At 35.5% G+C, this 22,769-nt stretch overlaps 1 protein-coding gene across 1 annotated transcript; it reads right to left on the bottom strand.

Annotated features, from left to right (window-relative positions):
* Positions 1–321: 321 nt before the first annotated feature.
* Positions 322–4,571, bottom strand: LOC149169127 (BIIDXI-like protein At5g11420). Its single transcript, XM_089425088.1, has 2 exons — positions 4,463–4,571; positions 322–809 (listed from the first exon to the last, which is right to left on the bottom strand). Exons 1-2 carry the CDS (start codon positions 4,569–4,571, stop codon positions 322–324), a joined length of 597 nt encoding a protein of 198 aa, XP_089281214.1.
* Between the last annotated feature and the right edge of the window lie 18,198 nt (positions 4,572–22,769).

Genomic DNA, 22,769 nt, shown 5'->3' on the forward strand with positions numbered 1-22,769 from the left:
GCAGAGTCCAATTATTTGACGGGCTTAAAGGACCCCACGACCTATCCGGGCAGAGGAGAAAACATGTCCTCGACAACGGGGAAAGGAGGACCCAGGTGCTGTCAGTGGAACCGATGTAAGGACGCTCTTCAAAGTTTCCATTGCATCAGATTATCTGCTTCCACAATCCAAACCAAAAATGAAAATACAACTACATTTCTAAAGGATCTTACATTTTCCTAGAGAAATTTGAGAGTAATCACTCTTATGTTTCAAATATTTGACCAATTGTTTTATGTTATCGAAATATTTTCAAAATCTACAATTGCAATTCAAAACTAACTAAATGAAAAATTTAAACTCCAAAACGACTTTAAGTTGAAAGAACTCTTTGATCACTACACCATCAATGAGCGGCCCACATTCGTAATTCTTATGATCCTCTATGGGATTTTCCATTGTACGTTTCACAACCTCGGAAGAAGCTCTGAATGCCCAAGCGTACCTATCCAAACCATTACTGCTGCAAATTGGCGGAACAGAAATATTAAGAGTTTCTGGCATGACACAAGTCCTAGCCACGCTGAATGTGAGTGAGTAAAATGATTCTTTGCGCACATGAATCGGTTGGCTGATCTCCCCCTCGCTACCAAGCCGTACAACGTGGCCGTCATGCGGAACGATCAGGATCTTGTCACCCCGCTTTTCTGCCGAGGATATGTATTCTACTCTTTCCTTCGTCTCCCGCTTGGGCAATTCGCCTACGATCACCTTCCCCAGAAGAGCGGAGGAATTCCGAGCGTCCTCGAAATTCCCATTTGGAAGCAAACCTGCAAAATAGGGTTTGAAAGATTACTTGATATGTCTATTTTCATTTTCAACATTTTATTTCAAAACGCAATCTCATAAAACCAAGCCTCCTTTTTCAGTTTCTTTATTTCAGATGCTTGTTGAATCCAGGTTAAGGCTGGTCAATATATTGAATGGGAATCAGTTTATTTATTTCAGATGCTTGTTGAATTCAGGTTAAGGCAGGTCAATATATTGAATGGAAAAAAAGAATTATCTAGTCTTTTCTACTCTTTCTCATATTATATTAATCTATGACTTGATGGAAACGAAATTCCACACATTAATTTTTATCTAACAAGATTCATATAAAGCATTTTTATAAAATCAGATACGTATAAGTATTTTCAACATCTAACCAACCTACCAAAATTACTATTTACCAAAGTTATTGTTTAGGATTATTGCATAGGTTCTCCACAATACAATGAAGAAAGAAGAAAAAAGAAAGAAAGGAATTATTTTAACGTCTAAAAATAGTTTATGAGATAAATTGCTTTTTCATCTCCTTGATGTATTCAGTTTTTTTTTAAGTTTCAAAATAGATTATCCCAAGAGCTAGCTGCCATCATATCTGCATAACTTTTCATGTTGTCTTTGAAGACCTCACATTCTAAATTGAAATATTTTTCTATTTCTATTTTTCCGGAAGAACAAAAAATGCATACTCTTTCCTCTCACACTTCCTTTAGCCTTTTTCATTACCCTTTTTACAATGAAATTAATGAAAATTAATACTTAACTTATAACTTATAAAAAAAAAATTGCTATTTCAAATTTAAACATCTTTTTAGTATTGAAATTATTAAAAATTATAGACAATAACCACACAAGAAGTTATTATCAATGTAACATGAAAAAACGAAGGAAAATAAACAGAGAGTGGTGCTCAGGATCCTAAAAGGAATATATAATTCGTTTAAAATTAATTTTGACTAGTATGTTTATTTGTAACTTATTTTAGTATATCGTTACATCGATAAATGTATTTATATTGAAAGAGGAGTGTTATTTATTCTAAATATTATGTATATGTCCCAAAATTAATAACAAATAATATTTTAGTAAATTGTTATATCGATAAATGTGAGGAGTGTTATTTATTCTAAATATTATGTATATGTCCCAAAATTAATAACAAATAATATTTTAGTAAATTGTTATATCGATAAATGTGAGGAGTGTTATTTATTCTAAATATTATGTATATGTCCCAAAATTAATAACAAATAATATTTTAGTAAATTGTTAGATCGATAAATGTATATATGTTAAAAAAAATGAGCTTTACACATTACAAATATTATTTATATGTCTCAGATTTAATAAAAAACAATATATATTTTTTTATTAATGTCTAAATCCTATTTTTTAAGTTATATGACTTGACTAATATTAAAATATATTAATTACTATTTATATAAAAGTTTGTTTTTATAAAATAAAAAAAAAATTATTATAATTAAGTGTATTTTTTATTTTTTATTTTATAATAGTTGTTTTGTTTTTTATTTATATGAAAATTTGATTTAAAATTTTTAAAATAATCATTATAGTTATGTTTATTTTTACTTCTTCCTTATATGAATAATGTTTGAAAAGGAATAATAAAAATTGAGAAATAAAATTTTTAAAATATATATCTAAAAGCATGGAATGCTCAAATCTAAGGATGGTTATTATTTCTCATCTTTGATTTATCTATTTCAAATAAAAAAAACAATTATATTATTAAAATAATAAATCTATATACATTTATATATTCCAGGTTTTTTCACAAAGTCATTTTTGACATATCTTCCTAACGAAAAAAGCGAATTTATCTTAAAATATTAATGGTAAGCACGTGCATCATTTTTAACATAATTCTTATATTTTAGATGGTTTTCAACCAAATTTAAAAATCAATAAATATTATATAAAATTAAAAATGAATGTCAACTAAACTAAATTAATTCTTAAACGCATAAATATTTTTTATAAAAATGTTATATCTTATATACTTTTATGCTAGAGACATAAATCATTTTAAACATAATTAATCTCTAATTTTTTTAAACGAATATAACATTCCTTTCAAAATTTCAAATGCTTTTCAATAAAATTTGTTCTCGAAATATTTAAATACTATATATGAAATTTGTTCTATGTATTATATAATTGATTAATCCTATACATTGTTAGCATTAGGCATTTCTCTTTTTAAAATGTTGTTTTTCAAATATACATATATATATATAAAATCATTATTGAGAAAATTGATTACTTATTTTGTGAATACTTGATGTGAAATTGTTTAATATATTATAAAATAATTACTTTTAAATATTAATGGTTATCACATACTTTCTCTTTTAATATATTCTCAAAACATTTTGTACATACAAAATATTTTGTTGTAATCTTTTTTAACATTTTGACTTAATTAAATTATATAAAAATTAAATTAAAATAAAATAAAAATAATTAATAATTATAATTATCAATAAAACATTTTAACTAGCCAAATTATATAAAATTAATAAATAAATGAAAATAAAATAAAATAAAATAATAACTATATTTATAATCATAATTAATAATTAAACCAACTATAATATGCCTCAGCCCCAATATACATCATTTATTTATTTTTTTACTATAATTATGTACATATATTACATTGTAATTCATTTCTTCAATTTTTTTATTAAATACACTTATTTGAAGAGTTGACATTAAAATAATAACTATAATTATAATTATAATTAATAATTAAACCAACTATAACATGCCCTAGCCTCAATATACATCATTTATTTATTTTTTTCTATAATTACTTACATACACTACATTGTAATTCATTTCTTCGAATTTTTTATTAAATACACTCAATTGAAGAGTTAACATTTACTATAGGACTTTTATATGTATTTAACTCAAGAATTTCTTACTTAGCCCCGATTGATACTTTGCTTCAAAAGATGTTGTCGAGAACCTACCTATATGCCTTGATTGTTATGTTACTTGATCGATCCACACACTTTAGTTAATATATACAAGTACATGGCCTTATTCATTTAACCCGACTTAAGTTCCATTGGTAATGTTGGTGGATATGTGTACAACAATCCATTGTCACTTTCATCTGGGCATTTTCGATGATTCCAGAACCCATATTATTGAATGGATTAACCAGTAAAAAAATCTTGTGAGCATAATTATTATTTCCAAGATTTACGATTATTATGATTTAGGGTTTTTGATATGGACAACTAGGATGTAGGGTGGCTGGTTATGGGTGTAACCACTTCTCCCCGAGTCTCCTTAGGCTCATTGGACAGAAGCTCTACAATCGCAGTGCTGAAACCTTAGCCCCGGTAATCCTACCGCTACTTCCTATGTGACTGAGTGTGTTGTTCCTGTAAAATCTGGGGTGATTAATTAGTTGCATCATTCAACAATCACAGGTTCTCATGATTCCGCTACGGATTTGGTCGGCTTACTCTGCAACGATGGTGAATTTTGCTGGGTTGGTATCCCTTTCTGGATTATTTGAGGATTGTTGCACAGTCGACTTGTAATGAAGGTTATACATCAAGCATGTTGCAAGTGTGAGGGTCAGCACTAACTCTGTATTATCTTTTTGCTATACGGTTCTGCAATGTCCTTTCGTAATGGCGTTCCCCACCTTCTCCTCTTTCAACGACTACCCTTGTCGTTCTCCCTCGACATACACCGGAGGTCTTGAGATCCTTCTCCATTGTCACCAGATCCGTAGCACAACTGAACTACATGTAATTTTTTAATATATATATACTCTCATAATCCCTAACCCTTTCAAATCCCCTTTCTCTTTTTTTCCCTTTCTCTGGTTTGTTTGATACCCTTTGGTTGCTACCTTGCTAAAATTTTGTTCTCATGTCTCACACTTGCACGTTTGCATTTTAGTTGTATTCCTTCACAAAGGCGCATGCCATCCTTTTCCGCTTACTGGATGTCAGGTTCCTCTTTAATTCTTCTCTATTATTTGTCATAGGTCACTATGACAAGAAATAGTGGGTCTTATGGAGCCAAATTTCTTGGTCTAAGTTAGTGTTTTTAAATGGACTGTCAAGTGGCATTCGAGCCCTCAAGTTACATTAGGGAAAACCCCTTTCAACTCACCAATGTAATATTAAAACAAGGGCAACTGCGTAGCGGTAGTCCGTGCAGAATTTCAATAAATGCTGTTTTTTTAAGTTTTTTTGTAAATGCTGTTTTTGAAGATATAGTAGCTGCACCAACTTGCTGATTGATTGTCAAATATATTGTAAATCACTACTTGAACAAGGAAAGAACATGAAAATTGTTTTTAGGAAGACATGTATTTATAAGAGAGAGAGCACTCATTGCTCTTACAATTACGAAGACATGTATTTGTAAGAGAGAGCGCTCATGTGTTCTTACAATTTATTTTTGGTATTTGTAAGAGAGAGCGCTCATGTGTTCTTACAATTTATTTTTGCAAGCCTCGCTACAGCTCAATAGGTTTGATTTTTGCTTCTTTATCTGATGTCTAGTTATCTGAGATAAAGTTACCTCAATATCTACTCGAAGCATTGTGCCTGCAAAGACCAGCTCGTGCCTCCAGAGATTATATTTAATTGTGATATACCATTGCACATAGTAAAGAAGAGTAAATATACCACATATACAGTAACATTAACATTATTCCAATGGCAACTTAAACACATAGTATGTGTATTTATTTCATGACACAATGCATAAATATAAAATCAGAAGTCGGGGCATAAATATAACTAGCAATTGTCCCAAAAGGTACAAAGAGAGGCCGATAGGATTATTAAATTAGAGTTGTTGAATTTCTCTAAAAGAGATATTGGTTCAAGCCTACAAGGAGCAAAGAGATTTGATGTTTGGAGTTCTATGCTATTTGGACATCATATTTCTTTAAATACAACGTAATTTTTTAGAAAAGTTCAAGCCCAATGCAGTTCTGCCATGCAAACAGTTCTGCCATGCAGACATACACATGATATTGACAAATTCAAAGTAAACTGGTATACAAGAGAAGTTACCAAGCTAAACCACAAGTTACACATCTTCAGACCTGAAAAAGTACATAACAATGGTCTGGCAAATCAATAGCGATATCATAATTGCTTTTCCTTCCACATACATACAATTGCTCCAAAGGCAAGGACAAGAAAATTTTCAGCTCTAGTGAGCACCAGTGGGTCACTAAAATGAGTGACCACAAGAAGAGACACAATTGTATTAATCCAAAGAAAATTCAAAGTTGTTAATTAGAATTCTATTGTTCTCATAAGTAGTGTTTGTTATCACATGCGTTTACAGTAGCTATTCAAGTTTCAATTTTATTAGATCAGTTAGAACTTGTTTTGGTTCACAATCAATATCTGCTATTCAACTATATGTGTTTTATGTTTTGCAGATAACATAAAGAACAAAATGGTAAATCTCATCCTCTCATCAATAATCACTATTAAGTTGTTTACATATTCTACTCTTCAGTGAGCCAATGAAGTGTAATTAAGATGGCCATCATTCCAATGTCAGCCAATGGAGTGTAATTTAGATGACCATCATTCCATTTCGAGTTACAGTGAGAAATATTATGTAAAATATTATATTGATAATAAAATGCATATAGAACCTAAGGACGTTGCCATTGTCCTAACTCAATAATCATAAACTCATCCGATAGAGATCAACCACAAGAATAATGTCAAGCTCTATCATCCAACAATAAGTTTTTCTTTTCAATTAACAAGCTACAAGTTCTTCGGCTGTCGCATAAAATATAAATTCAGGAGTTAAAGACACTAGGGCCATTATAGCTAAATATGCACCAAGGTTTACTGCTTCACCTGACCAGAATGCAAAAAGAAATGCTACAACGCAGTAGCAATGGATTCTTCAGCTAAAATTGGCCAGAATTTGAGTAATTCACATAAATGTCAAATGATATCAATTGTTCAAAAGTTTTAAACAAGCAAAGAAACACAGCAGATACAGCTAGTTCTTTGATCCTTCTTATGTTAAAAAAAACAGGACAACTTTTGTAAAAGTCCCAACGCGCTCACCAAAAGACAAGAAATGTGCAAATGATTAAATTAGTTATTGAGGTGTGCTGAAATGCCTTAAAAAAGTGCTTATACACTTTAACTATATTTATTAAGGACCCCAAGAAAACATAATTTTTAAAATATGCTTATTTTTTAGATTTGAATTGATTTATCTACTTATTTCTATAAACCCTAATGCATTTCATTGAAAGACAATATGCAGGACATACATACAATTGGTTAATGATGTATGTACAACATTAATGATGCTTATTCTAACAGGTCCCTGATAGTAGTCCTTTGCCCCAACTGGAATTTGCAGAGCAAAAGGTTTTGCCCCTAGGTTTGTTATTATCATGTTCTTGTTCTCTAAAAGTTTGCTCCAAGTAGATCCATTTGGTTGACAGAGATAAATCTAAGAACACCATACCTATCTGCTTGCCCCCATACTGTCTCTAACTGTGACTCAGCACCAGCACCACTGTCAAATAGACAGATAGAATCGTCAAGAACTCTAAGAGGATGCTCCAATTCCAATCCAGAATATCAATAATGTTTATATGCTAATCATTCAATGCACATGCAGTTGCAGTAGAAGTAATAGTCATGCTTCTTTCTTGCTTATGTTCCATTTACTTCATTGTAGTAGTGCCCTGGTGAACCTCCCCATTTTTATAGTTATTGTTTGTATAGTAAAGAATCCTATATGCAAAAGTGGTTTCCCTGCATCTATGTTGGCCATAATTCTCATATTTTTGTAGTCTGATAGTAGCAAAGAGGTGCAGGTAATTGATTTGAGGAGCCTAAAGAATGAGGTGAAATTTCTGAATCAGCATCAAGCAACATTTTCTTCAAATTTCTACACCATTTTCCTTCTCTATAGTCAGTTTTAATAGGAGTTTCAGAGCATGGAGTTTTTTCCCAATTGTTACTGCCCACTTCCAAGCAATGTTGACAACATTAGAATGGGCAAAAAATCAGCGAAAAATCAGCAAACATAAAAAATTACTAATATATATATATATATATATATATATATATATATTATTTAAACATATAAAGCAACAATAACATCAAATAAACACATTGGCACATAAATATGGAGAAAGCACTGCTATATATATGTTGTGGATGCCAAATAAAAAATGATCCATCATTGTCAATATTGAATCCTCAAGTCTGATAGTTGTCCAATCAAGCACTCAAAAATAGAGAACCAATACAAAATGACATGACATATATAAATGTATCTCATCATAATAAGGTAGATGTACTTTGCAATTCATGGTATGAAATTAAAATCTGTAATTTTAAATTGAAAATCATAGGTTGAACTATCCTTAAAAAAAAAAGGAAATTAAATGTTGGAATATAATAAATGTTATTAACATCTCATTATGGTATAAATATACTTCATAAAAATGCAAGTTTTCCTGTGTATCAAAATCTGATTCAAATACGTGGGAAGGTTACCTAGTTCATTCATGCATTTTATATTCTTTTCTAGCAGTTTTTTTCTTTCCTACACAAATTCCAATGTTCAACAATGAATGTCTGCAATAATTTTTCCTTCTGGGTGAACAGAGACTTGGATTTATATTGGTTTAGGGGATTATCAGTTGTTGTCTCCCCTACCTTTACAATGTGATTCCCCCACTGCCCAACAGTGCTATCTACGAGGCATGAAGTTTCACAGAGGTTGATCAATCCAGCATCACAACTTACTTGCCCAGAAGGAATTAAAAGGAAAAAGTTGTGACAAGAAGACATTTTACAAGAAGCATGACAATAAGCAGAAGTGCACTTTCTTGTACAGGTAATGAAAAGATAAAAATAATGTTGATTTTTGACTTGGAAACAGAACAATGCACTTCTTGTACAGGTCATGAAAAGATAAAAATAATGTTGTTTTTGACTTGGAAACAGAGTAGCTCAACTTTAGCTTCATATAGTACCATTGTTCTAGTAGTAAATGGAAGCAATTATTAGGTAAGTCTGCAGAACATAGAAAAGAACAAGAAGACATTTTACAGGAAAGCATGACAATAAGCAGAGGGGTACCAATACCATATAAAACCTTTAATAGAGCACCAAGAACATGTCTTTGAAGGCATAAAAGTTGTATTAAAGCAAGTGAAACTTTTTCAATGGGGGAAAACACCATTGATGAGTGAACTGAACATTAGGAGCATGACTGTTGCATTTCACTTTAACATATGGTCTACACATAGAGATGTGTTTGGTAGGTTATAACTAAACATATATACAATGAAAGTATTCGTTGGCTTCTAAACATATGTACAATAAAAGCATTCTATCACATATAGATGTAATTGACAATGAGCAGCTAATCATATATGCATGATGGGCCATGGCATCGACAACACCAATTAGTGTTTATTGTGGTGCCAAACTGTGCGAGTTGTTCCTGCAATTGATGCCGCATTTTCCTGTGTGCATCCCTTTCATGGATGTGAATTGTTATCTTAAGTATTTTTCTTATTTTCTTTAACAACTCAATGGTTGGGCGCAAACAATAAAGAGGCAATGATTGTTGGGGCAAGATCCTTGTTTGCATATCTTGTAATGTAAGTTCTTGTTGCTGAATTTCTTGGCAATACTCATACAACATTCGTAGGTAGCCTGTATCCATACCTATTGCCATCCAAAAAGGAAACATTGTAAGTGACAATGGATATGTTTGACGATTTTGTTTGAATATTTCAAATAAAATAAATGATTCCAAATGAATATAAAATCATATGAAGGTAAATGTAATAGCAAGAAAATGTATGTGAAATTTGGTTATGTAGTGAGTGGTTTTTACCATGTGGGTAATTCTGGAAGACAAGTTGTACAATTGGCTAGAGTGTATTATCCTGAATAGATTTTGATGCGAGCAATGATTCCTCTTGCTGTTTATGCTTAACATATGGATTCTTGTGCATTTTTACAATGCATGAGAATGGGAATGCTGGATTGATGTGAATGTCTACCAATGACCACACTCTTGAAATTGCAATGAACGTTAGCCCTTGGCGTTCTTTGGTGCCGATGTCTATTGTTGCTTTGTCTAATGTCATTCCTTGTGACTTGTGTATCGTTAAAGCCCATGCCATTTGAAGTGGTATCTGACGGTGTGTACCCCTTGTGATGGGAGAAATGGGTACATATGTTGGGTGTGAAATGTCCCATGGTGTTCCTTTGTATTGTCTAAAGTCGACAACCATGAAGGATGGTAATTCTGGGGGCTTTGAGCCAATTGAATAAAATATTGAGATGACCTTCCCAAGTGCGCCATTGACGAGGCTTGCATGTACCCATAAGTTGCTGGTGAGCATAACTTTTTGTTCATTGCATAAGAGCACTTTTGCAGGCAAATGCTCATCTTTTCTTGTAGTAGGAGTTTTCTGCCTTTGTTGTTCTACAAAGCAAAGCGCTACTAGGATGTTCAATTTTTTAAGCATTTTCCTATTATGCAAGATAACTGAGTTGTTCGTTGCATATAGGTGCATGGATTCTTCAAATGTGCATTTCTCTTCATGTGTAAGAGACGAAATTGTTCTTGACATTAGGTGTTGCCAATCTTCAAGTGTAGATATTCCATTTCTGAGATTTGTAAGTATTTGCCAGAAAGCAACCTGGGATGGGCTAGCTCCTTGTTGATGGAAAACGGTTGAAAGTGTTATGAATATGTCGAAGCTGCGCCAAAGTGCAGTGCCACGTGATGTCCCAACGTATAAAGGAATGTCTTTTACAGGTGGTAGCTAGCCTAAATCTCCGACAAGGATAATTGAGCGATTACCAAATGGTGCATTTTGGTGAAGAGGGAATGCCTCTCTTAGACGATCGTCAATGCGAGAAAGCATTTTTGGACCAATGAAGCTCATTTCATCAATGAGAATGTATTCTACATGACGGAGTTGCTCTTGTAGTTGTAGGAGTGGTTGGCCTTCGAGAGGATGCATTTTTTGGATAGGGATACGAAGGGCAGAGTGAATTGTGAGGGAAATTATGTTGAAAGCTGCAACGCCGGTTGGTGCAAGTAACAACAAAGGGTTTTTGTTTGCTGGTGAGTTTTCCACAAATGCTTGGTGTAGGCATTTAATTAAATGGGATTTTCCTGTCCCAGTTGTTCCTTGTATGATGATTTTGCGTGGGGGTTTTGGCGAAGGGGTTTTAAAGTGTGAAAAAATAGTGGTAAAAGCTATGTGTTGGGTAGGAGATAATGTGTGATCCTAGGGAAGGTTGGAAAAAGAATGATGTTGGTTTTGGATGGTTGAGCAGTTGAATTCAATGAAATTTATGGCATTTTCTTGCAAAAGGGGAGGGATAGTATTATGTGACCAATTGTGGTTGGCATCGAAGTCGCGGTAGCCAATCATGTCGAGGTCATCAATTGTAATATTGTAACCCGGGTGCAGCTAAGAGAGGATTTGCCATTCATTCATCTGCATGGAATCAGGAGGGATGTGCGGGGTAGTTTGATCTTCAGTATGTGGGGTTTCTGGGTTCTCAATTTTTCGATGGACATGCCATGGTTTATATGTACCCTTTTTTTGTTCCCAGTGTGCAATAATTTCTGCATCAGTTGAACCAATATCATTGGGGAGTGTTCGGAAGGGGAATTACAATAGTAATTCACTCCAGCAAAAGATGGCATAAGAAGGATAATCAGAGGAAGGAATGACATTGTAACGGGGCAAGACATGTACAATCATTGGAGGGAATATGTGTTTCCATTGGTTTTTTCTCTGCTGGGCAGAATATAGCCACGAGTGTGCAGCTTCAAGGAGGGGCGGTGATTCTAATGAGACAGGCATGTTCATATATGCAAGGATAAAGTTTGGTGTTGAACCGGGATTCTCAGTATCTTGTGAAACACGTTTGAAAACATCCATGTTGACATTCAAAGAATGAAATGTACGACTGCAGAGAGAGAGAGGTAGCTTTTGTAACATATGGCATATTTCTTGTCCACCAATGTCTCTATCTGCAATGGTTTCTATAAGGAGTTTTCAGATGACAGCAACAGTAGGTGCTTCTTGAATGGCACTTTGTGATAGCCGTGATAGCATTTGATGGTATCTCTTAGATCTTGTTTCTACTTTTGCTGCATACTTTGAAATACATTTCAACACAGCATGGCAAGAAAGGACTGGTTTGCAATCAACATTTGCTCTCCAAATAAAGAGTAGATCAACATCGTGAATATTCAATCTTTCATCATTGCGAGTAGGGATGTAGGTTTTATGACCTTTATCATCAATGAAAAGTGAAGAAGTGGACTTCAACTCCCACGGTACTCCATATCGGCAGCTAAGTACATTGTCTTTCTTGCGAAGACAAGAAGATTCATGACACTTTGTATGACGTTGAACGCAGTTGACGAGCTATGTATAGTCTTTAGACTGATTGGACGTGAATATTGATGCTGTGTCAAGAAGACATGGGTTATGAATTGTTGATTGGTGAAGCGGAATATTTCGATGTTCTGCCTGACGTGGATTCCAAGCAGTTACGTAGTGTGTTATCACAAAATCACTACTGAGGGCTGCAACCAAGCAAGATTTCATGTAACTATTTCAACCTAACTTTAGATCAAAGATTAGCCTCTTTGATCAGAGAGGGCTCTCTCACAAACTCTTGATAAAATCCTTCACTGCAATAGATGGCTAACTCTTTATTCATTCATGAAAGCAAAGTTGGTTGGAAACATATCAAACTGGTTCTCATTGGGCAATGGAGTCTAATATATTAAGTAAACAAGGAAAACATAGTCATCTCATGGAAGTCAAGGCTCTTTGCATTACATGTCAAACATACTCCATCAAAACATAGCTTGCCAAACACACAGGAAGTCAGAGCATAAGATTATGAATTCTAAGTGATTGTGTTACAACAAGGCTATAAAAGAACATAAAGTATAAAACACCATCATTATATTTGAACATAACAATCCATCGAGAATCTTGAGTAGAGAACAACACTGTTTTACTATTACTGTCAAAAAAGTCTTACAATGGCCCAAAACAACTTTGTTTTTCTCTAAAATGTCCAACCTTTTTTACATATGAGTCATTTCTATATATAGCCAATCAAAACATTACTACCTGAGACTCCTCAACAAGCATGAAGGGAGCTCGGAACTCTGTCATTAATGACCTTATCTATATCATAAACAAACTAATTAATTACAAGAGATATTGTGCTATGAAAACAGAGGACTCCATTACATTGACACTTCAAGTCTATCTCCTCGTGTACTTTGCTGTGTTCTGGAAACTTGACACTTGTGGCACTTCAATAATAGCCAAAACAAACTGAAAACACATTCAATGGATGAGCAGCTTCGGATGCCTGATGTGTAGATGATTCATCAACCAATAAGAATATGTACCCTACATTCACGGTTTCTGCCTCCCATTAGTGTTTATGCATTAATGATCATGTTTCAAGCCATTTAATCCCCTGATAGTCCCGTATGACTGAAGAAAACTAATGACCTGGCCATCCCATAATTGAACATGTGTACCACTCAACACCTCGGCAGCTCTATCAAAACCCTAAAAATTCGGACATAAAGTGAAAACTTTCAACAAAAGACAAAATTTCACCTTTTCTTCGAATACTTACACCTGGCATCCTTTTTAAACATCTGACTGACTTTCTATAGTCTCCATGCTGGCATTAAGTCATCCCTTTAAATATTTGCTGACCTCAGCATTCAAACTCAAGTTTTCAATATAAACAGTCATCTACAGCAGTTTCGTAGCGCGCTACGAAACTGCTGTAGGTAATCGAAACTAAGCATATAAACCTTAAAGCAACAATAACTTAACTCAGTGATTTCTTCAGTCATTCTACACAGGTGTAAGGACATCAAAAAGTCTCAAAAAGCTTTAAAATGTTGACAGCCAAAATATACCAAAATTTGGAAAGCACATTTGTCCTTGGATCATTTAGCTAGTTTGTCTAGCTTCCCTTTCAAGCTGCTGACTTCTTCCTTTAACATCTTGTTTTCTGCTCTTAAACTTGCATTCATTTGTTTCATGATTTTTGCCTGCTTCAGAGCTGGCACTGTCCACTCATATGCATCAGATACTGAGTCAGCTTGACTGATCAAACTTGTTCTGCCCTTCATTACAGCCTTCTTATAACTTGTATATCTTACTGCCTTTTCCTTAAAAACATTTTGAACCTGAGGTATTTCTTCCTTTGTTGCTCCAGCTTGTTTCTTAATAGCAATCACATTTCCACTTTGACTGATAACAACCTTATTATCCTTGTTCTTGCTTTTGGCTGCTTGAACTGTTTCAGAGAAGATTTCAAGTGCCTCTGTCCTAGGCACTTCCAAAGGTGCTTTCTCTTTCTGAGCTTTCTCCACTTCTTTAATTTGCCTTCTAGTCACTGGTCTGCGTGGTTTAAAGGCATATTCTTCACTTGGTTCTTCAAACTTTAACCTTTTAGAAGCCCTTGATTTTTTAGAACTTTCAGGTGAAGACTGAGTTAGATCAATATGCATTGGTGGTACCAATTGATCTTGCTCAAGTTCAAGTGGTTCAATTTGTATTGGATGATCTTGCTCTAGTTCAATGGCTTCAAGTAAGTCATTTAAACTACCCTTTGAAATAGGACTTTCTTCCATAGGGACTGACTTTCCTTTCTCTTTGCTTAGTTGGCTTCTAGTTCTCACCCTTGAAACCTTTTCAACTTCACTGGATTTAGTTTCATCTTTCCTTTTGTGAGTTTTCTGCTTTGATGACTGAAGTGTTACCTTAGGTGATGACTTAGGGGTTTCCTTTTCAGATACTCTAGATGATTTAGGAGTTTTATCTACTGATGCTTCAGGTGTTTCTTTAACTGCTGGCTTAGGAGTTTTCTTCATTGATGCTTCCGGTGTTTCTTTAACTGCTACAGACCTCTCTGATTTCTTTGTTTTAGCTTTAGGCTTCTTATGGTCTGTCACTTCTCTTCTAAGTTCAGCCAAAGTAGGTTCCTCACTCCTTTCTTCTCTTTCTCTCACAGGTAATGGAGTGAGGCCTGTTTTGCTTGGGAAACCGGCCATAAACACAAATGAATCCCAGTCTTTACCAATTTTTTGTAAACTATCCAACACCAGCAATTTTACTAGACCATGATGAAAAAGGGATGTTTCATAAGCATCTTTCTTTAACTGAATCTTATCACACATTTTGCTAATACTCCTGAACAAATAGAGAGGTATGTCTATTGAACTCTTACCAGTGAAGTGTAACAGAAGTTTGAAGTGGTAGGAGTAAACTTTATTGTACCTACCCTCACATGTCAGGTACTTCTGGATGCATGTCAATAGCATAGCATAATTTTCCTTTAGATAGCTCCTTGGGACTGCTTTAGTGAGATCTTCATCTACATAAGGTGCCTTCAAAAACTCTTTGCATGGACCCATGTCAAACTTGAAATTCTTGAACCATTCTTGGCCACCCCTCGGGATTTCTGTGACAGTGGAAATAACTTCAGGGGACACCGGAAACTCCAACATGGCCACCTTCGAATTCAGTCCAGTGAAGTTTAATGCGAAAGCCTTGGTCACTTCTGCATGTCCTCCCTTCAATTTTTCGCAAAATCGCCAGCATCCAGTACTTCGAAATGCCTTTGCTACCTCTTCATTCCTGAGAGTAACATCTAACCCCTCCGGCTCTGTCCTCACACATTTACCAGAACGGTGTTCCTTTCTTTCCATGCTACTTTGAGTATTTTAACACAAAGGACTAATGGTGGCTTGTAGCACGAAAACAAACTTCAGCTTTGGAGAGCAAGCTCGCTTGCAGTAGTCCGTTTAAATAAAAGCTTGAGCTTTTCATATAGCAAACACGTTCATATGATATGAAGAACCCATTATGAAATGACCACCTTTTATAACATCCCCTAAACTGACACACAACTACATGACTTCGGACCTTATGGCGAAATAATGGCTTATCATGACATGGAGAGGGTGTGAAATGACAATCATGAACGGACTTGTGACTCACTACTCTCGGATTTGACATTCAGAGAAAAACGCTGCAAAAAACCCTGAAACCCCGATTTCGTAGCGCGGGCAGTTCAAATTTAACAGGATGCGCTACGAAATCGCTGACAAACAGAGCGCTGCGAAAACACGAAAACATTATTTTGCAGCTAAACTGACCAATCACACCCGCGCTGCGAAACTGCGCAAGTACCAAAGACATCATACCCACGCTGCGAAACTGCGCAAAGTACCAATGACATGACATGCTTTAACTAACAATGATGGAGGGTGTCTAATGATTTTTCCTTTACACGAATTCACATCAATAGCTCTTGAATTTCAAATTTGAAATTGACATATGCTAATAAACCTATACACAAGACTTCAAGACTTTATATAAAACTTATGGACAACCTTATATACATGAACTATATTTCCAAGTGATAACATAGTGGTCGAAATATTTATGTGCATTAGCAACTTCTAATTCATTGTCCCAGTCAAGTGTGTCCATGTTTGGTACATTTTGCAGCCATAGGAAGCCATGAATGTGTGCGGATCCTCTATGTTGCCATTCGTATCTGAATATAATATGAAGGTTACATTTGGTTAATACATATATATGCAATGTATAAAATTAATGTAGAGGGAAATGGATATTAAATAATACCTGCACCAGTAGTCTACTGCATGGAGGCCTTTTTGCAGGATTTCTTCAAGGAAAATTGTAAATCTGCAATGCATATATTGGGTTGTTAGATGTGGGTTTTTAATTATGTTTTGAATTTTCCATTGGAAGTGGTTGACTGAATTGGAAGGAACACTGGTAGGCATGATCATGTGCAAGTCATGCCATTTAGTATCAACTACGCTGAGAGTGAAAAAGAATGTCAGGCTTCCTATTTGCTTGATCATGTCAATCAGTTCAGATCGTTGTTTGTTCCAGAAAGACTGTGTTCCTCGTAGGGCTGAACCGAACCGCATTATTTGCTCTGGCAATCTTGAATCTGGAGAGTCATGAAGACACTGGCGTAGGTCTAAAACAGTTGTTGGAAAGTTGTTCTCAATGTACTTCTTCATGAAAACACTAGCATTTGCTTGGATACGGTGGTGCATTAGAATGTTATAAAGATAGTAGCAGAATCTTGGGTGTTGGCCAAATCGGTTATCATGGTAGTGCAGCAAGTGTAAAGCATATTCATGCATCTCAATATTTGTAAGTCTTGGTTGCATGATCATTGCAATCCCTGTAGGGAAGAGTGTGGGGAATGCCATGGAAAAGAGGCCAATGGTGTTGTATTCATTTATAGCAGTTAAAGATATTGGAGACCAATCGATAAAGCAAGTTGAATTTGAATGGGTCAAGTGCAAATAGTTATAAATGTGCTCAAGCTCAGTACATGAATTTGGAAGTACTGGAACTAAAGAAGAGGGTTGTATTTCTAATGGAGGTAGCATGACATTAGTATCATAAGTAGAATTAGTAGTGGTTTGATGGGGTTCAAAAGATGAGGTGGTTACATTATGGAGAAGAGAAGAAATGCCTGTAGGGTGATCTGGTAGCGCAGAAATTGCAAATGAATTGAATTGAACATCACAGTAATAAGGGTCATTTTTTATTTTGTATTCAAGGACTGCAAGGACATGTGATTTGCAAATGAAGAATTTGTAAGCCTTTTCAGATGGATTTTACCTTTTCACAATGAGGATGTCTAAGTCAGAAAGAATTCAAGGTAAGTATTTGGCAATAGTGGTGATGTCTTGAGGGAAGCTAATTGTATGGCCACTATATTTGTATTGACCACCACGAGAATGAGTGACTTGTAGAATGGGGTTGACACGTGCAATGAGCATTTCTTCAACTTGCGTTAACTAGTGAAGGACAGAGGGTTGTTCTCTAGGGTTCATGTTGTTCAATTCAAAAAAACGATTGGTAGATTTAGATGATGCACAACGAAAACAAGAAAGTCTACCATGGAAAAGCTTTGTTTTCATTCCTAGGTATGATTCCTTGCATATTGTGCAAACATGCATGGTAGAAAGTCCATCAATCCTTTCTCAAAAGCGATGGTGTTCTTCATTAAGGGGAGGGTTATATTGGATTTGATGAATGTGAGATGGGTTGGTTTGTATAGTTGGGAGAGCATTTGAGGTGGGAAGGGATGTAGAGGAAGTAGTAGGGTTGTTGCGGTTTTCATAAAGTAGTCGTCGTCATGCATTTATTCTATCCTTTTGCTGTGCATAAAGAAGACGTCGCCGCTCGTTTTTGTCTGCATTTTGATTGTTTTTTGGCATATCTAAACAAGTACAAATAATTATTGTTAGTTTTCATAAACGAGTAGTGCATGTTTGGAGAATGTATTACAAGTTTTAGAATTAACTTTTTTTATTTGAACATAGAATTAATTTTTTTTATTTCAACATCGGTGAAGGTAGGTAGATTAGGTAGAAGGAAAAACATGCAATTAGGAGTACTATAAAATCATATGTTATTTCGGCATCTATTATTGAGAGGAGAGAAGCAAGATAAACAATATTTTGCTCCCTTCTTCTTCATTTTTTTTTGACAAGTTTGAACGATAACATGAATAGATTAGCAAGCAAGAGATCAATGTATAGCATGTAGACAACGAACGGGAAACGTATGTAGTAACTCTTTACAAATGTTGATATCTATATTATGTAAAATGAAAAGGGTAAACATACATATTTTGGAATAACTGGAAGAGAGTATTTGCAGCGACAGTGACAGTCTGCATCATAATAACATGGGTGTATAATTTACAACAATATGAAACAATGAGTTGTGCGGAAATGTTTGTTTATGTACAAACAGTAGTGTTAGAAGAGACCCTAAAAAACATTTCAAAGGCGGCGAACAATAGGTCGTTTTGAAGTGGACATTGCTTGAATGTCAGTGAGTGCTTCCTTGCATGCAGAGGCATATTGAATTTCTTCTGAATTGATCAGTATTGGTTGCAAGCACTGAACACCGTTGAAGTAATCTGCTTTAATGGAAAGTGTTAGCAGGAAGCGGCGTCCTGAAATTCGGCCACAAATTTCCTGCAGATTAGTTGGTTCGATAGAAAGAAGGAACAGGTCTTTTTTTGTGATGCCCATGAGCTCGTTCCCTGCATCATTGAAAGTTGTGACGTTCTGTAGGTGCCTGGTGTGGTCATGTAGCTCAATTTTAAGTTTGTAATGGTAGTCACATTCTGGGAAGTCACCGTTACATTTTGTACAATGCCAAAGATTGTTAGAATGCTCCACAACCTTCTTCATGCATTGTTTTCCATTGAAATCTAATGGACATGCTAGAAAGCAGAAGTCTTCCATATGAAGAGTAGTAATTGTTGCTCGAACTGAAACCCATATTGCTTTATCGGAGGTTTGCATGCCAGCAATTTCATGAAACGTCTTTCGTGGTAGGGCACGTTTCGAAGCAACACCATAGTTTCTACTCAAAGATGGAGAAGAAGAGCTATAACCTGTTTCATAGAACCATGCATGTAGTTGGTGAGTTTCTTCAACTTGTGGATTTATGATGAGAGTGCTTGTTGATATCGTCCCTATTGTGGTGCCATTAAATTCAGATACACGACCTCCTTTGATTGCAAGGATTGGTGGGTTGTCGAAAGAGTAGAATTCAGAAAGGTTTTGTCCTATATAGTCACAATGGTCTCCCCATAATGTTACATCAATGCTAAAACCTGACTTGTCTTTTAATATGAGTGTTTTCCTTAATGTTTCACTTCCGTCTTTTCGTCGAATTGTTGATGCAGGTGAAGTGGAGGTAACAACACCAATGACATCCACATTCGTATTTGGACTTGCACTTTTTATTTCAGCAATAGTCTTGAAGTGAAAGCTCTAGTAAGGAAACGTTGGATCATCTATGGGACATGGATTGATAGTGGAAGCAGAAAACAAGTAAATTTCCCATTTGTACTTAAGGTGGTTGTAGTTTGGATTTTCTTCTTTCACTGTGCCATTTGAAACAATGTATAGTTGCCCAACTTGAATTAGATTGTAAAGAGATTCGGCCAGTTCAGCAAATGTAGAAAGGTGGATCTCTTCCTTATCACGATTGATAAGGTCAAATCCAAAATCTTTTCCTGAGCCTCACACATTGTTGTAAGTCTTCAATGATGTTTTTGCAGATGCCCTACCTTGGATTGACCAATATTTTTGGTAAGGACTGAGCATCGTGAATGGAATTGTTGTAGTTGTTGTCGTAATTGGTGGAGTAACTATAGAGGCCAAGGTATCTTCTGCTGATGATGAGCTAAATTTGGATGTACCCGCCTTTGCATGTAGTAGCGTCAATGAGTCATTTGTTTACACACAACTGTGGCCAAATTGCAGACTATCATGGGCAGTTTCTATATATTTGCAGCCTCACTAACCCATCTAAATGCAACGATCTACAAAAAGAGGAGCAATTCAACTCCCATTCCCTTTTCTTACAAAGTTACAAAGATCCAAATGGAGTATGATGTGCAATTGGAAAGAATGTGGGCAGTTTCGATATAATTTTATCCTCACCAACCCATGTAATTTCATGGACTGCAAGGAAAGGAATTTATGTTCCTCTTACTCTGATTAACTGTTTACAGAAATTACAGAGGATTGATAATCTTGAAGCATATGTCCTCCAAACAAGAGGGCTTGCAAGTGTAATACAACACATAGTTTATCACCTGATCCATCGCACCCAAAAGTGAATGCATCAATATCACTACATGAACTTTCCACGTGATCAATAGCCATGAATAATTATATGTACCAACACCCCCTACATGTCCCATCCCCATCAATCTGTATTGAAATAGGCTCTCAACCAAGGCCAAGCTCATGTTTGTAATAAGGGCCACTAGAAGAGCTATCTGGGTCCTCCCTCTTATCAGAAACAGGGCCCTGAAAACAGCATCCAGACCATAACAACAATCAGATTCCATAGACACACAATTGTGGCCAGGTTGCAGACTATCATGGCATGTGCAAACACAATTGAATAAAGAATTGCCCCACAAATAGCAGCCCCAATCATCCATACTGTAGGCAATCCCAGTACAGATACCCCATTAATGATTGCAGACATTAACACAAACATTAGGGCATTGAATCCTAGGATCAACAGACAGACCCAGATATATGTCACCACAAAGGCGTTTCCAGAGCTTGGGCAGCTGTTTAATCAACCTCTGTCATGAAGGCCTATTGCCTGCATAAATAGAGGCAACTGTATGGGCCACTGCTGCTCTTGCCCACATTGAAAATGTGACTAGAAATGGCAGGCAGAGAGCATAAGAAATCATGGTCTCGGAGAGCTTGTGATATATGAGTTTGGTGAGATGGGCATCCGAAGCTAGGTACCAAAGCTAGCTCTAGAAGTGGGTACGGATATCAACTAATGAGAAACAGAATCTTGTGAGTAAGAATGCTTATCATAGCAGAAAGCATTGTAATCTGGTAAGGGTTCTCCTTTCTTTATGGGGTAATATAAAAGAGTAGTTCTTATGGAAGAGTTCAGCAATTTCTTAGGTCAATTTATAAAATTTCATAAGACCAACGAGGAGAGTAAAATCTTCAATTGCACCTGAACATGCGTAGAAAAGTCAACAAAGGTATGCCTCATAGGGTTGACCTAAATTTGTAAGGATCTCAATGAACCCAGCCAGATGACTATGGAAGTACAATCTTCAAATGCAGACTCTGCCAAGATGCAGGTCGTCTAATGACTGCCTGCACAAGAAAGGTACAGCAAGTGGAAGGACATTCAGAGCCATAATAGATCTCCCATAGATGGCCTGCAGTGGGATCCAAATTCCTTTGCTTTTTCCAAGCCATGGCAATCCCAGAAGTGATACACAGTTACTTTAATCTTCCAAACCATAACACCTGATAGAACCTACGGTAATCTCCACTCTGTGAACCCCTTAGCAGTCTGTGTGTATGGGTGCCAGAAATAGCAATGTCAATACAACTGAAAGAGAACTGATTTGAATTGTGAGAGCACGTGGGAATCCAAGAGCCCGCCTAATGAAGATGAGTTCCGTCTTGGCATTGATTAAGAAACAGAGACAAACTTAATTGTCATAACCCACCTATTTTTGAGGCAATAGGCTATCACTTTGCTGTCTGTGAGGAAATTAGTGTGGTAGATTAGACAGCCGCATTGTGTAAGCACTAATACCCTAAGAAATTATCCATTAAGCTAAGGAAATGGACAACGTAAACATACAAAGACATCAATCAATGCTAGCGTGAGAAAGGACACTAATGAGGACCTGTGCAATGAAGTGTACCTACAGGATAAAGCTTTAGGATGGTATTGCGTGTAAAGCCATAGGTGGACAAGAAGGGGATTATTGATCATGTGGAATAAAATCTCAATACAGGGATATGACTATTCTAGAATTTTGATAGACATGAGCAAAGCTAACTGATCTTTAAGCGAAATCAACTGATTTTTGATGGACATGAGCAAAGTCAACTGTTTGACTTTGATCATATCAATCATATCAGGTATTCCACTATAATAAGATAGCTTGCCATCACATATATAACAACTACAAGTCAGATATGGTACACAAGGCAGGACACTGAAACCACTGATGTTGTTTGTATCAGAGCAAGAGAAAAATGACATAAATGCACCTGGTATAGCTAGGTAATCCGAAGCTAGCTCTAGAAGTGGGTATGGATATCAACTAATGAGAAACATAATCTTGTGAGTAAGAATGCTTATCATAGCAGAAAGCATTGTAATCTGGTAAGGGTTCTCCTTTCTTTATGGGGTAATGTAAAAGAGTAGTTCTTATGGAAGAGTTCAGATATTTCTTAGGTCAATTTATAAAATTTCATAAGAC

The sequence above is a fragment of the Pinus tabuliformis genome, chromosome 4_2, assembly GCF_031772625.1.
Source record: "Pinus tabuliformis cultivar Carrire ecotype Pingquan chromosome 4_2, CPIR1, whole genome shotgun sequence".
Taxonomy (NCBI): domain Eukaryota; kingdom Viridiplantae; phylum Streptophyta; class Pinopsida; order Pinales; family Pinaceae; genus Pinus; species Pinus tabuliformis.